The 16551-nt window shown below is 39.9% G+C and overlaps 2 protein-coding genes across 5 annotated transcripts in view; one reads left to right on the top strand and one right to left on the bottom strand.

The window, feature by feature from the left end:
- Positions 1 to 300: 300 nt before the first annotated feature.
- On the bottom strand, positions 301 to 6988 carry LOC122776408 (fibulin-7-like). Its single transcript, XM_044036934.1, has 7 exons — positions 6767 to 6988; positions 5061 to 5223; positions 4290 to 4469; positions 3763 to 4056; positions 3547 to 3684; positions 3326 to 3461; positions 301 to 1085 (listed from the first exon to the last, which is right to left on the bottom strand). The coding sequence occupies exons 1-7, from the start codon at positions 6830 to 6832 to the stop codon at positions 725 to 727; spliced, it is 1338 nt and encodes a 445-aa protein (XP_043892869.1). The 5' UTR covers positions 6833 to 6988; the 3' UTR covers positions 301 to 724.
- Positions 5176 to 16551, top strand: part of LOC122776427 — a 35593-nt gene continuing 24217 nt past the window's right edge. Inside the window, exons 1-2 of one of the 4 annotated variants that reach the window (XM_044036964.1) lie at positions 5176 to 5242; positions 5708 to 5786. Coding sequence is in view for 3 of the 4 variants with exons in the window: in XM_044036962.1 (XP_043892897.1) it covers positions 15182 to 15290 (109 nt within the window). In the remaining variant the exon portion in view is untranslated. Of the gene's footprint in view, positions 5243 to 5707; positions 5787 to 11762; positions 11846 to 15120; positions 15291 to 16551 lie in introns of those variants that run through there. The other 3 variants (XM_044036962.1, XM_044036961.1, XM_044036963.1) reach the window with 3 other exon arrangements.

Below are 16551 nucleotides of genomic sequence, written 5' to 3'. Positions count from 1 at the left end.
GCTGATGAACAGCCGCTTTTAGTTTAAATGTAGCCTACTCTATTTTTGTTGGTTTCTTGCTCCTCTTTTTTGCATTTTGAAGCTCTACTTTGTAATCACATGTAGGGTTTGTGTTGGCTCAGTCATCAACCATGCCCCACTTTGTACTAGAGCTGAAACAATTAGTCAAATCATCGGTTTGAAGCTTTTTTTCATTATTAAAACAATATTTCTGATTGTTTTGGCTTCTTAAATGTCAATTATTTTAGGTCTCTTTGCTCCATACAACAAAGAAATCATTAAAATTGAATTATTTTCGCTTGTGGACAAAAAGTACATCAATCATTTCCAGTTTTGACAAAAACTGATCAATATTTTTTGGACCAAATGATTACTTGATTTGATCGAGAAAATACTCGTCAGATTAATTGATTATGAATATAGTAATTCATAAACGAATAATAATTTTACTCAAAATAAATATATCATTGGAAAAACCCAGGTCATGTTTTCCACACAAACAAATGGTAACAGTTTGTCTTACGTTATTATATTTGGAAATATAGTCTCATTATAGATATAATGTAAGACACATTTAAAAACTTTTTCTCTCTCTTCAGTTTGACCCTAATAGTCGTACCTTTGTGGTTTTAGTTGGACTATAACAGTTCTTTCTTGGTAAACTGGGTTAAGATTTTTCACTCAGTGAACTTCGACACCTCATCTCCTCTCACCCATCCTCCACTTAAAACTCATATGGAGAGACGAACAGGGTGACCTTCGTGAGGTAGCGGCCCAGCAGGGCGTTGTGCTCCAGCTCGCTCATCTCCACCTCGGCCTCCAGAGCAGCGGGACCTTTGATGGGCGTCACCAGGAGGAGCGTGCCGGTCTGTCGGCCCGAGCGCTGCACGCTGAAGTGGCCCCGTCCACGGCCGCCCGCCAGACCAAAACGCAGTGTGTCGCCCAGCACACGGGCCGCTGACACTCGGAAGAGGACCCGAGGGGCGGACATGTTGGACACCACAGACAGGAAGTGGAAGGAGATTGAATTTGGTGCCTGAGTGCAGGCCTTGTCTCCCAGCATGCACGGGTTCCTCTCACAGCGCCTGGGGAAGGTAAAACAGGTTTGATTGATTGATTGATTGATTGAGTCAGAGAACATGAATTCTGAATACAAAGTGATATGTAGATTACATGATAATGAAGTTATGGATTAATTGAAGGACTTTGCAAGTGTGTATTTTGAGTTTTGGCATAAAAACACCAGTCTTGTATAAAGTATCTAAAAGGGATACTTGAGTAAAAGCATCTTACCAGAAAATGATTTGGGTAGAAGTTGAAGTCAGCTTTACTTCAGTAAAAGTCTTAAAGTATATGACATTTACTGTACTTAAGTATCAAAAGTAATTTTCTGGTATAAAATTTACTTCGGTTTTAGAAGTACAAGTGTCTTTTAACTGGAAGGCTGTGTGTTCAATTCCTGGCTCTGCTAGTCTATATTTGTCCTTTAGCAAGACATTTATATAGTTCGAGGAAATGTAGTAAAAGTAAAAGTTGCTAGAAATATAAATAACAAAGTAAACTGTGACTTTGTTACACTGGAAAACACAGAGAAAGAGATGGAAAGTTTGGCGACTCGATAAATCATAAAAGGTATCTATAGTTTGACTTAACAGCGGTGAAATGACCACTAACACAACACTTGACCCTGCATGTGGCTCTCTATCCTTCCTGCATTTCTGGAGTTTTGATTTGGAAGTAAATCAAAACTCTCCAACCCCACATTTAGTTCCTGTTTACCACCACAAACATGCTCACGCCTCCCACCCAATCAGCTGATCACCTGACAGGAGGCTGAAGGCTCAGGAGAGAGGCTGCACAGCAAGCGCCAAACCTCACTTGGACTCGCAGCCCGGAGGGAAACTGACTTAATGATGGGTGGAGAAAGTGAGTGGGCGACAGGGATGTGACATGCATTGTCTTCAAATTTCTCTCCATCTCTGTCCCTGTCATTTACATTTTATATCTTGGTCTTTTGAGGTGAGAGGTTAAATGTTTTTCTTTCTCACTCACTGACTCAGTTTGCATTGCTCCTCCAATTCCTTTGTGTGCAGTTTCATTGTGCTGATATCACTGTTGTTTATTTTAACTCGGCAGTTTTGTTGCTAATTGTGTCTTCAGTTACTTGATAATTCCTCTGTTCTCTGTAGAAGATACAGTGTTTCTCTCCTTATAAATGCTGTTAAGTTCATGTTGTCAACTTGTCGCTCAAAAAAAACTTCATTTACAGAACACGACGGAGAATGTTGCATCATATACAGATTACAAAGCCCACAGAGGCAAAATGTGATTTATGAATTTGATTGATTCATACAAAATGGATTGATTCGGACTCCCAGATAATGGTGGGGAATGAAATTAGTACTGCGTGTATAGTTCAGCTCAGTCAAACTGATCTAGATGCTCTGCACGTTCTCCACAGTTAATGCCCCCAGTATTTGACCTTCAAATAATAATGTGCACAGAATTTTTTTTTTCATTTTTGGACAGACAAGGAGACAGTCAGCTTAAAAAACTTAATATTTTCAAGTGAATTGATGGTAGAAAGACAAGCCTCCAGCTTAATGCTCATATCAGATCTGTGCCGCAGGTTCACTCTTGGTAAATTGCCATGGGAATAATACACAAGTCCTTATATGGACATCCTGGGTGTGTGTGTTTATAGGTCAGGCTTTAAAAATGCCTTATGTGTTGTTGAGTCAAAGTTATGATTCATTTAATATTGCATATTTTTTTAAAAGTTACAAAATAGACAAAAACGAAATTGCTGAAATTATTACTTTTTGCTCAGGTGTATATTTATATATACTTTATATAGTTGGTGAAAATGAAAAAAATGTTTTCATCAGATTGTCTATCGGTTGTTCTGAAAAAAGGATACAGGACTCTCTATACTGCACATTCTTATCGCCTCTATATATAAATTTTATCATAGTAATGGAAAAAAGCAGCCTAAATGCTCTGTGTTCTTAGGGTTAAGTAGTTTTTGGCCTGTGACATACAGTAAAAGGTCGATCAGAAAATGCCTAACATGAACAAGCGCAGTGGAAGCACTTTATTCAATAAATCAACTCCCCGTTAGTGTTTGTATACTGACACAAGGACAATAGTCATCTGAATTACATAGAAACAAACTGACTCAACTTTGCTGAGTCGTTGACAATTCAAGATTGAACAGAGAAAGAGTGTTGTTTCTAGTTTATGAAACAAAAGGCCTTCTCACCTCCCTAAAAAGCGGAACATGCTATAAAGAAATAATGATGTTGTTGAGTTGATATGATCTTACATTGGGGACGTCTTTATATATGTGGCGTTTTTCATGTGAGGACACGTCACCGCCGCACACTGGAAACCCCCGTATGTGTTCACACACACCTGGTCTGCTGTGCAGTTGTGCATCCTGGTTTCACACTCATCAATGTCTGAATGAGGAAGAGAAGATGGAAGGATCACAAATGTACAGCCACAACTAACCACTAACTGACAGGACAACTCGCGACCTCTGACCTGTGCAGCTGCGTCCGTCTGTGGCGAGATCGTACCCATCTGGACAGAAGCAGTGGAAGCTGCCGGGAGAGTTGACGCACTGATGGACACAGAGGCGACCGGGCTGACCGAGTGGAAACAGGCGACACTCGTTGATATCTGAAACACAGATGGAAGCGTTGGGGAGAAGTGGAAGTGGAAGCACTAACCAGTTATTTGTATGAAAACATTTCTAACCTGTGCAGATGTTGTTGTCACGCCCCGATATGGTGAAACCCACGTCACACGTGCAGCGTGTGGAGCCCAGGAAGTGGGTGCAGTGAGAAGGCCGCACAGAGGCTGAGAGGGAGGAGGATGTGGGCAAGACTGAGGAGGAGGAGGAGGAGGTGAGAGGAGAGGCTGAGGATGTTGCCGGGGGAGATAAGACAGAGGAGGATCCCGACAGAGCAGCAGAGACGGGGAAGGATGAGGACAGCGAGGAGCGAGCAGCAGGAGAGAAGGAGGCCAGGGAGTTTCCTGTGCTGTTGAAGCCTGAAAACAGAGTGAAACAAGACTTCATACAGAAAATTTTAAAAACTCAGTAGCTCATTTAAATGCAGTATTTGGGCCACATGTCAATAAAATTGAAAGAAAAAGAAAAAAAACGGCTTTAAAGTCAGATTTCTGAGAATAATGTTAGAATTCTGAGAAAAGTCATAATTCCTTTTTTCTTTCAAAAATGTCTTTACATGTGGCCCTAATACTCCGTACTATCAGCTGTGTACCTGACTCGCGTCTGCACATGGGCTGCTGGCCGCTCCACCTCAGAGACTCCAGACACACTCGGGTTCGTGGACCAATCAGCTCGTAACCGGGTTTGCACAGGAAGTGGACTTCATGTCCAACACCGAACACCCTGCCCAGTCTGCGGCCGTGAGCAGGAGGCTCTGGTTTGGGGCAGGACACTGTGACCAGATAGAGAAGACATGTTCACAGTGGTCACTTTATTAGTTAGTTTGTTAGTTAACACCCACAGATATCTAATTATCACATGGCATTTAGGCATATAGACATGGTCAAAATGACCTGCTGAAGTTCAAATTCATGGTGATGTAAGTGACTTTGGTGAGAAGACCTGAGTATTTCAGAAAGTGCTCATGTGCACAGCAAACATCTCTGCAGTTTAGAGAGAATATCCAGTGAGTGACAGTTCTCTGGGTAAAAATGCCTTGTTGATGCCAGAAATGCAAAAGAATGGCCTGAAGTTTCAAAATGAAAGAACCGTTCTTGCTGCTTAACTCTTGTTTAATCCCTCCAAGAAGATTTGTTTGACATTTATTTCATATTTTTTTGTATATTGTGTTTGATCATAGCAGCATCCTCATAGTGTTATGTGCCATTTAAATCGGCACACAAACAGCATGTGCTGCCACCTATTTGTGTTTACTGTTCTTTTACACTGCCCTGACCTCAACTTATTCCCTTTCACAGGACACTATGGTGACCTGAGATGACCTGAGATGCACACGTCATGGAGTGTTCACTGTATTCCTCACCGGCATTCTTGTCAATCTTAAACATGGCCACGGTGCTGTTGTGCAGAGCAGTGAGCTTCTTCCTGAGGGAGCGAAGGCCCTGTTGGTACGACGCTTCATGGACGGCCAGCATCTTCTCCACCTGTCGCAGTGAGGTCATCAGGTCGTGAGTGGACGGACACTCCTGTTGATGGGGGACACAGGTAAGAATCAGTGATTGTAATGTTAGTTTTTACTGTTAAAGAAAAGTCATGTAGAGAGGGGATAGGGAGCTTCAGGGTTTTCTGTTAGTTAGAAACAATTACATTGAAGATGCAGAAGCTGCCAGAACATCAACACTATGACTGTGGATCAATGGATTTTAAATGATTTAGAGAAGAGTCAAAGGTAAAGAAACCCACACATTTGTGTTATTGCAGTAGCAGACTTTTCATGACTGAACCTTAAATCCATAGGATTTGTTTTATCTATGATTATTGATTATTTTTTCTTTATCCCCTTAAAACAAAACTAACTAACTATCACAATGCTTCAACTGTGGTTACAAATATTCTGCTTCCATAAATGGAGAAAAGGATATTCCATAACTAGTAGTAATTATTGGTTGGTTTACATATTGAATTTATTATTTTTCTTTTTCCAATATGTGTTGCAGTGGTTTTGACCAGTCTTGACAGCAGCAGACGGCGAACTTCAGTCCGTCTCCAGTCTGCAAGTGTGTTTCAGGTGTGAGCTCCATACATAGAGGTGAGGTTGTTTCACAAATGCAGTATCACCTAGGTGAAAACTGGCCCTGAGCCCACTGCTGACCCCGCTCTATACTGCACTGGACACAAACACAGCACAGTGAAAACACGACACGGCGCAGCACAAAGTAGCCCAGCGAAACATGGCCCACTAACTTACAACACATCACAGAACAGACACAGCACAACACGACACAGCTGCCACATAATGAACATATGAGGCAGCTGTGGTTTGTCACAGCTGTGGATTTAAAGGGTGAATTTGAGTTGAGTCTTCACCACTGACAAGAACGTCAGTGTGAATGATTTTAAAATATTAAAACTACAACTCAACACAGTTTTAGTTTTAGTTTTAGTTTTGATTTAAAATGTGTTTATGATTATTGTGTTGTTTTTTGTTGATGAACTAGACACTGGGTAAATTGAATTAACTGTACCATGTACAACTATATTATATAGATTTATTGTATTTTGATTTAGGGGTCTAGAATAGTCTTATATATCTGACTTTCAGGAAATGTATTACAATAACCTGTTTGGTCTTAACCTAGCCAAGTTAAGTAAATACTCAATAAATAAAATAAAATAATCAGTTAATTAAGAATTTAAGTGGCTCCATTGGAAACAAATGAAATAACCTTTTTATTAGTTATATATGAACTGAAATAACACTCGGCAGACTTTACACTCTGTACATGAAGCATCATCCACTGTCGTTAGACCCGCAATTCAGAAAATAAACCTTTAACAGGGTGAGAAAAAATGTTGCCAAACCATTTAGCAAATTAAATTACATTTACTTTTCATTAAAATGACTTTTGGAGGTGAGCGTGAGAGGGAACCAATTTTCTACTATATAATTGAAGGTGCTGCGAGAAAACCCAATAAAGCTGGACTCCACAAACTTTATTTTTATGTTCACATTAAACTGGAATAAACGATTAAATGAACATAACCGGGGTGAATATCAACTGCACTCACCTGAGCAGAGGAAAAGCACATGTGATGAAGAGTCAGCATCAGCATGGTGATTGCAGTGGCCTTCATCTTGAGGAGAAGCTGCTCCTAGTGAACTTTTAGCAGACAAGAGACAAGTTCTGTGTCCTCAGCTCCTCCAATCCTCTAAAACCCTCACTATCTCTCTCTCTCTCCCTCTCTGTTTCATTTGAGAGCACTTGCCAAATTTCACTTGCTGACAGCCACCCACCTCCACCTCCCCATCCCCTCGTCTTTGTCATATATTTATGGAGGCAGGAGGAGGAGGAGGAGGAGGAGGAAGAAGAGGAGGCGGAGAGCAGCGCCCACATCTGGAACTCACTTTCACTAATTTTGATCAGCATGTACCCAGAATTAGACATGGCTAATTATAAGGAGAGTCAGCTGGCAGTGGTGACTTTTAATCATCATCTGAACAACAAAGCAGCTCCTCTGTGGAGACAACTTTTCAAATTCAGGAATGTGACTTCTGCTCCAATTACAACGCCCACTTTTTTTAAATTAAGCCCTAAATCTGCTGTCTTGCAGGATAATGTTGTGTGGTTCCTAAATGACAGGGCATCTGATTGCCCCGCCTGCACTGCTGCCCCCCATCCCCTACACGCACCAGTGCAGAAATTGCAAAGAACTGAAAAGACCCTAAAGTACCCTGCAGCTGCTGCAAGTCCAAACTTTAAATCATGCAAACTCAGAGTCATATATAAGGCATGATAATGGCAGAGTATGAACATACACTATAATCTCCAATAAGCACTTTTACATGACTCCGTGACAATCCACAGAAGTCTGTGGATTGGAGAAAAGCAAATAAAACATGGAAATTGGTACTTTTGAAAGTAGCCAGATATATATACTATTTTTTGACTCTGCAAATTCCAACAAACAAGATCTTGAAAGTGATTCAAGTTCACAAGCAAGTGCAAGTGGATCAGTGGTAGAGCTGGTCGTGTTGTCATGGAAATTCTTTAAACATTGTACAGCACTATCCAACAAAACAAAGGATAGATTAAGTTTCTGAAACATAATGCCATTCTCCATCAGGTTTTTAGTATAAATGACATCATCCTTATGGTTTAGTTTAGTTAATTTGGTGTTTCTACAAGTGATGAAATGCTATTTTCAGCGGAAGCATCTTACAACCCGGAAACTCTGTGGTATGATACAGACTTGTATTTAAAATGCATAAAAGAGGATTTATTGGCAGGAACTGGAAAAAGATATGTGTAGAATAAGTGTAGAATTGCTTTTAAATGAAACTTGTTTGGTTTCTGTGGCATTAAAATAAGCCTTTTATTTGTACTTTAGGCGAGGGTCGAGCTTTTACTACCCAAACGAAGGCAAATAGCCCCACCCACATTAAACCGAAGCATTAATCAACTTTAAAACACCTGCATGAAAAACGACATCACATTTGGTACGTGAAGGTCACTGTCGTTGGTAAAGAGAGGGGTGAGTTCTCTGTTTGTTGCAGTTTGCCTTCTCACCATTAGATGTCGCTAATTCTTACACACAAGACCTTTTGAAATGGCACCTGAAATAACTATAGAAAAACCTTTTAAAGAGTGCAAACCTCTGCAAAAGCAGCCCAGTTTCCCACTGTGTCATTAAATTCTTGCGAGGAAGTATTTAAGAATTTCTTCCTTGGTCCATTAACTACGTCCTCGTAAAATTCCATCTACCACAGTCCTTTACTTTCTGGCTTAAGCTGCTCAGAGACACTTTGTGGCACTTTGTGGCCTCTTGGCAGAGGCAGCAGTATATTGTTGTGCAGGGTGCTCGATGTCCACCAGGTGGTGCATTAGAATGTCATTTGAACCTGTATGAAAGGCAACAGGCAGCAGCTGATGATGACTTACTGTGAATGAGAAATCCACAGAATGTCTCTTCACAAAGGTTTTCCTCACATGTGGCTGAAGCAGCGTGTTAGGAAAATGGTTATTTATGTCGGCGACATGACTAAATTACAGGTTGAAGCTTTGATTCCACACGAGGACTCTGGACAAACACAGTTCCCTCTCAGCTCACTGAAGATAAACAAAAAGTGTCTTATACATGTTCATGTCAAATTAAACACACACTTGAATATACTGTATATACAGAGCTTAACACATTTCTTAGACCAACACCCAATATAAAGTTTATGCCACAGCTGCCCTAAATTAACAGCATTGGTAATTATCAAAATCATTTTTTTAAGTTTCTGTAATGGTTAATACACCAGTATGTAGAAGCTCTTTAACCAGTATGACATTTAATGCCACAATATAACTATAACCAGAGAAAATATTAAATCACATTATTATTTCTTGATTAAGTTGATGTTGATGATGAGTTGATGTCAAATTATAGATATTATTTGCATTCCTGAACAGAAAAAGTAATGTTTGGTTAATTTTTGACTTCTCAGAGAAGCCCAGTGAAACGACCCAAATTTGGGCATAAAAAGGTGAATTTACTTTGTTATTTGCCAAATAAATAACAATAACAATGTTTTAGATTGAAAGAAGTTTTTGTTAAACAAGATTTCTAATGGTGGTCTAATACATTTGTTAAGCAATGTATATTAATGGTTAATCATTATTGATTCATTATTGTTTTGGGTTTGAAGGTGAAACAAAACTGTTATATTTAATTAAGTAGTATTTAAACCTTTACATGCAGTATCATAGCACTCAAGTGATTTTTACTGTACACCACTGCAATTAAATACTATGTATATCAAAGGCCTTTTTTAAAATTACCACATTGTTTAAAACATAGGGAAAAAATAGGTGGATGTTGAATTACCACCAACATCAAATCATTTCTATTAAATGTTATTAAAATAATGTTGTTTTTGTCCAATAATAGAGAGACAAACGGGCAGAAACATGACCTCCTTGGTCAAAGTAATTAAAACCATGCACACAATAATGACATACAGTGTGTACAACAAAACTCGTGCTTGTTGACCTGAAGTGTGATGGATAGGCTCTCGCTGCACTGCATGCTGGGAGGCTGTTTGGCTGCTGCTCGCAGAGGTTGATGCCAAGATAAATAAATGAGGCCAGGAAACGCCCCCAGAGCTCCTCATCATCACATTTTAATTAGATCAGGCAACTTTAATTAAAAATTTAAAAAATCATTAATGGATTTTGGGATTAAAGCAGATTTAGATGACTAGTTGGCTGTCAGGGAGGACAAAATATGGAACTGGATTGCTTAAGTTAAAGTACAGGTGCTGATGGTTATAGATAATATTTCTCACATACATTGGCGATCTTAGGCTCATTTTATTGGTGGAGAGTGGCAGTAAAATACAAGTTGTTTATTTCCTTTTTTCTCAAGTGGCCAAGCATTCTTAATTTTAGAGAGTGCAGTAGAATTTGAAAGCAGAATTTGATTTGATCCTTTTTACCACAACCACCTACTGTATACTGCACTCGACGACTGTCAATGTTACATCATTCACACTCTGTGTGGAGGCAGCGCCTGCAGGAATGGATTGAACTAGAAGTATTTGCTGTCAAACAAACTTATTGTCATAAGATTGCATCATCACTACCATTGATTTAATTTACTCCTTTACAAAATGTTCTGTTGTGAGACTTCACTCGCAATCACTAATATAAGCTTGAGTGTAAACCGATACAACTACCTATAACTAGGGGTGGAAACGATACCAATAATATCACGATACAATGATTCTGTGATAAGTAATATATTGCAGGACAATCATGTAGCGATACATCACGATATCTGTCAAACTGAAGAAAACAAAAGTTAAAAATGCAGGATTTCACTATTTATTCACGTGGATGGAGCATCTCTTAACGTAGCTTTCCACCATTATAACTTCTTTGACCAAGTTTCCCCTCATTCATTTGGCAGGGACTATTTACCATAATTTGTAAAGTAAAATACTGATATTTGCCCTGGCGTATCGATTATCATATTGCACGAGGAAGGACAACGATATATCACCAAACTGATATTTTGACCCATGCCTAGCTATAACTGTATATAAAGATTGATGATGCCTTCAGGTTCAGGCAAGGGCGGCTCCAAAAATAACTCTGTTTGAATGGAAGTTTGTGGGAAAATGAGCCTACATCCCCACTTGATTTATAACGTCAGTAAATATTTTATGGAGGAGTTAATGTTCTCGATGGCTACCGTCAGATCTTCTTCAATCGCACACAAATTCAATTTTGTCAATTCTGTTCCCTTTTTCGAGGAAAGCAGAGAATAAAGCACAGCACATGTGAGAGGACATCAGTGTGATTGACGGCTGCTATTGTCCAGTAGGCGCCTGGCTGCAGGTGACATCTGTGAATTTGCATTCGCTAAAGCTGTCAAAATTATGTATCCCGAGGCTTCAAAAACGGGAGTTTGTTTTGCAACCAGAACTACGTCCATTTTTGTGTACAGTCTACGGCTGTAAACATCCTTTTTAAAACATGTTGATCACATGATGGTCGTAGCAGACATCTCAGTTATTTCATAGCATTTTGCGTCTCTTTAGTGTTTTATTTATTTTTACAGATTGTATTTTTTTCCTATAAGATCCTGTCAGTTTGGCCTGGCCCTACTTAGGGGCCCATTTGTAGCAACAGGGGCCCCGAGTGACTGCTTGGTTTACTCATACCTGAATGTCTGTTATAACAGTTCTCTTTATTTATAGCATTGGTTTCTCTCTCTCTTTTCCACCTCCTTTTTTGCCCTATTCTCACTCTATTACTGTAGTTGCATGCTCACTCCCACTCCTCCCCTCTTTCATGTAGATAAATGAAACATTCCCCCTCCTCCACCCCTCTCAGTGTGTTAAATGGTACAACCTGCTGCCTCACTTAGCGGTCAACCTATATCTCTCTCTCTCTCTCTCTCTCTCTCTCTCTCTCTCTCTCTCTCTCTCTCTCTCTCTCTCTCTCTCTCTCTCTCTCTCTCTCTCTGTCTCTCTTGCTGTGTGTGTTGTTTATTCATTCATTCATTTATTCTCTCAGACACAGTCTAGTTCTCTCCTCCTCTGCTCTTCTCCTTCTCTTGTTATGACCCATTTCAGGAGTGACTGCCTCCGAGACTTACGTGAGTAATCTTTGTGGTCAGTGTGTTCAGTCTGTCAAACTGAACACATTATGGTGATGTTGCACTGTGTGTGTGTGTGTGTGTGTGCTGTCTGACACAGCTGTGGACTGTGATGCTGTGCAACATGAGGATGTTCTCAGTATAACACGTCGTGTCTCTACTTTCTGTCTTTGTAAGGACCAAGTTGTTTTAAGTGTTGACAACGAGGACACTTGGGCTTGAGGTCAACATGAAACTCTAAAAGTCTAGGACATGTATTTCTACATTCATGTACATAGACAGTGTTGACAGTGATCCCATGAATGTGGTTAGTAAACAGTTACGTGCAATATTTGTAACGTTTGAGATATTTTCATAGAGGGACTTGGTGCTGTTGGTGGACAAAAGCTGTAACGATGCTGTGTAGCAACATATGGGAGTAGTGTTGTTAGTCGTGCAAGTTCAAGGTTTCTATAAAATGCAAGTTTCCTTAGCAATGATGAAAAATAACCTTTACCATACATTTGTCGTGATGTGCCTGGTTAATCGTTGGGTAATCTAACTGACTTGTTAGTGAGGACATTTTCACTCACACTGCGCACCATATCAAATATACAGAATAACAGCAATGTTCAATATATGCAGCAAAAACTATAGTAAATGTGAACATTTCCTCACAGCTTAAAGATTAGGGGTGGGTCAGAATATCAGTTTGGTGATATATCGTCGTCCTTCCTCATGCAATACGATAATCGATACACGAGGGCAAATATCAATATTTTAATTAACAAATGAAGGCGCTTACAGGAGCCAAATATGTTGTAAAGTGTAATTTGCTCTGTGTGTTTTTTGGGTGTTGCTGTGCAGGGCTCAGGTGTATAAAGGCAGCAATGTCACTGTTGTTGTTGTTGTTAGGCATTTTACCTGGAAGGGCAAAAGGTTTTTGACCGTCGTGATGTTGAGATGCTTGTCATCCTGAAGTTTTTGTTCGTTCGTTGGAAATCGATTGATATCATTCACTCACACTCGGGAATAAATATCACTGTACGACATCACCAGAACTGGGTCTGGACTTTCTCTGAACACAACTCAAACGGTAGTTTACAGTATGGCAGTAGTCAACGAAGCGAGGTGTGTCAACCAGGTCACTCCTGGGACAAATACCTCTGTAGCTGTGTTAGACTAAGCTCCTTTAACAGCGCTCTAAAATAAACAGTCCCTGCCAGTTTCACTTGCCAGGTGTCGTTACTTCATGTCTCCTCACGGTGGCGCTGCTCAAATGAATGAAGGACATTTAGTTGAAAGTTAATGAATCCTGATATAAATATAAACAGCTCATCCTGGGGTAATGAGAAACAACAATCCACGAATCAGGTGAATGTACACAGGAATTAGTGTCATTGTTTATTTTTTAGAAAGAAATTCATTAAAATTTTCAAAAGTTGTAACACTGAGGAGGTTTTATTGTCAGAAACTGAATATCCTCACTCACCAGACTGTCTGTGGTTTGTTCACTGGCTTCTTCAGTCTGAATACTGAAGTGTTCTTAGACAAAACACTGATCAAACAACATGGTGGGGGGGTCTGGTAACCTATAATAATAATAACAATAACAGTTTTTAATTTGTAAAGATGTTTGAAGGTTGGAGTTAGTCGAAGGGAAGGCTTCGGTAAGTAATGGGATAGATAGGGCGAGACAATGTCCTCTAAAATGCTGTAGACAAAACTGTGCGTGTTGAGAAAGGAAAGAAAAAAAACACCATTTGATGAAAACAGTCCTAATATGCACCAGTATTCACTCCAGCCTGCACATTCATTACACAGTGGAGCTCAAGGTTCTGTTTATTCATCCATAAAAATGTTAAAATGTCAGTGCTCACATCCTTGCCGTCTGTAGCTACAGATGAGAAATAACAGCGTAGCAGTTTCTAAAACTAGCCCGAGCATTTCAGCTGGAGCTGTGATCAGCCGAGTGTGAACAAGTGACCCTGAAAGTCTCATTTATTATTTTACTGCTGCGGAAATGAATGCAGCCGGGGAATAAATCTGACAGGTCACTTCTGTGACTAAACATCTGTTGGCTGAATGTAATGTTTGAGGTTTATTGAGCCTGTCACTTTCAGCTAATTCAGTGACAAAAGTGAGGGAGGCTGCGCTGCTCGTCAATTCCATAAAATGCAACAGAGGTCAAGCACTGGTGCATCACTTATGATGATAATGATGATGTGGTGAACAAGGTAGCAGACACATTAGGCCTTAAAGCTGCAGTGCATTTTGATGCATTTTTTTTGTTGTATATTATTCTGACTGTATTTGGTCTTTTTGAACAGAAATTATATAAAATGTTTTGTATGCTGTGTCCTCATCGTAAAACAGGCCCACCTGACTGAGGGTGTATTCTAGTCCTTTTCCACTTTACAGTTCTGGCTTGACTCTGGTTCCAAGCGAGCGTAGCCGATAAAATGTGAACAGACTGCCGTCTACTGATTGGTCAGAGAGATTGATCAGCATTGTGTGAACTTGTTTGACAGTGATTTGAATGTGACAGACATGTGACTATATTTAAATGTCATAAATGGCATACAGCTTTAATACAACAGTTCCAAACAACCTTTTAAGACTTTTTTTGAAGAAAGAGCTAAACAAGCAAACAAATATAAACAAAATCAGCATAAAACGGCCAAATGGTTAGGGTGTGATTCAACTTCTGCTCGCCAATTTGCTCCTCCCTTTTCTCGCCACGTCCTGTCTATGCTTCACTGTGTCCAGCTAAATAAAAGCTTTAATTCTAAAAATAAAGATCCACTCAATTTGTTTGCCACTGTTTAGCACTGTCTTGTTACCCAGCTACACTTAATTCTCATAAGCCTGAGGGGTGGAGACTGTAGTAGTGGTGTCGTAAACCTTGCATTATATCCTGGGCAGTATAAATATAAACAAATGTATGAATACAAATTTAGCTTAAAATCCAAATGACATTGTTCCAAGAGTTTTCTGAACATAAAACTGATTTCACACATAATAAATTATTTATAACAACAACAACCAAATATTCCCTGACAGACAGTTAACAAATATACTGTAGATGAAGTGATCCTTGTGGACTCATCAGATCCAGCATCAGCCAGACCTCTGCTTCAGTCTGGACTTCCTGCCAAACCTTTGAATAGCCAGTCCCTGAAAACCAATAACCACAAGGGTGTGAAATTGTCCTGTCATCATTCTCCTGCTTTTCTCCTCTCTCATTTTCCACTTTTCTTTCTCCTCCGTCTTTTCCCGCCCCTCCGTAAAGCCAGTGCGTTGTCAGAAAAACAATGCAAAGCAATAAGCTAGCAAATAGCTGTAATCTTTCAGTCGATGATGCACAATCACCCATTCAGCGAGTTGCAGGCCCGGCTGCAGCCTGGCAGCCTCATCGGTCTCTGGTGGGAGCGAACGATCAAGTCGCCCCGGCATCTAACAGATGGTGAGTGACGGTGCTCATAAACTTTGCACTAAAAGACTAATGTCCTACAAGCTGCAGCCAGTGTGTCAGCCATAAACAACCCTGCTGCCAACTGTCAGCACCGCGGTGGTAAGAGAGAAAGCCAGCTGCTGTCGCACCAAACTCAGTTTGACATCCAGGGGGTTTTCTGAGCCGAGCACTGATGGAGGCTGTGGAAAGAGAGTCTGCTTCAGACTGAGTGCTTCAAGTCTGATAGAAGAGATAGAAGGAAAGGAAATGGAGAGGAATGTTTTTGTGAGTGACTTCCTGTCAGGGTTAGGTTATTCTGAACAGCCTGTGTCTGTGATGAGATAAATATTTTATTTATATTTCTAGCAACTTTTACTTCACTACACTTCACGTGTACTTTTACTCAAATACATTTCGCCTAGCTATCTTACTACCAAATAAAATCAGAAGAAAAAGAGTTTGGGGCGACGGTAGCTCAGTAGGGAGTCATCTTTCAACTCAAAGGTTATGGTTCCATTCCCGGCTCCACTTGTCTACATGCTGCTGGTTGGTTCTTAAAGGCCCTTAAAATCATCCAGATCTCAATTAGCTGGACCACAATTCCTTGTGGATGACCACCCCTAAAATAGAATAAGCCTCACATGTGGTGTCCCACAGAGCTCCAGCTTAGGCCCAGTGCCTTTCAGTCTGTATATGTATCAAGGGCTGGAAGATAATTGCACTGTAATTTTGTTCAATAGCAGTATAACAAAGGTTCAAAATATGTTGTTCATGAATTACACGAACACATTTTAAGATATATCGTATAATGTGTTTGAATGTTTGAGCTAGGAATTGTTTGTTGTTTTCTGCTCATTAGGTTTCTTTAAACAGCAAACCTCAATGTTTAATTAGCTGTTATTTATTGTGATTACTGTCAATGAGTCATTTAAAAACATTTTATCATGATTATGTTTTGGCTGTATCACCCAGCCCTATTTATCTGAATGCTCAAGAAATTACAGTTCTGTCAAAGACTTTCTTGCCTTCACCTCTGACATGAGTCTTTGGATGATAAATCAAGACAATGATAGTTAATGGAGCCAAAGCTTAGAGGGAAAAAACCCCACTTAAAACTGGGCCAGTGGGTCTGTAGAAATGGGCCAACATCCTTGTCAATATCACTGAATTTAAAGTAAGTTTTGAATGTGTCCCAAGAGTCCTGTCATTTAAGGAACACTGGCAGTGTTCCTTTTCTCTGCAAGCAGACACTAAAAAGTTAATATATGCTCCT

The sequence above is a fragment of the Solea senegalensis genome, linkage group LG10 (genome assembly GCF_019176455.1).
Source record: "Solea senegalensis isolate Sse05_10M linkage group LG10, IFAPA_SoseM_1, whole genome shotgun sequence".
In the NCBI taxonomy this organism is placed as follows: Eukaryota; Metazoa; Chordata; class Actinopteri; order Pleuronectiformes; family Soleidae; genus Solea; species Solea senegalensis.
Note: the sequence above shows the minus strand (reverse complement) of the source record. Positions and strands in the feature narration are given on the sequence as shown.

What these genes read in the sequence shown, in the direction of transcription:
- LOC122776408 (XM_044036934.1), bottom strand. Translation starts at nt 6,832, where the DNA reads ATGAAGGCCACTGCAATCACCATGCTGATGCTGACTCTTCATCACATG. An exon ending in TAAGATTGACAAGAATGCCG is followed by an intron (nt 4,470 to 5,060) that starts GTGAGGAATACA and finishes ATCTGGTCACAG; the next exon opens with TGTCCTGCCCCAAACCAGAG. An exon ending in TATATAAAGACGTCCCCAAT is followed by an intron (nt 1,086 to 3,325) that starts GTAAGATCATAT and finishes TACCTTCCCCAG; the next exon opens with GCGCTGTGAGAGGAACCCGT.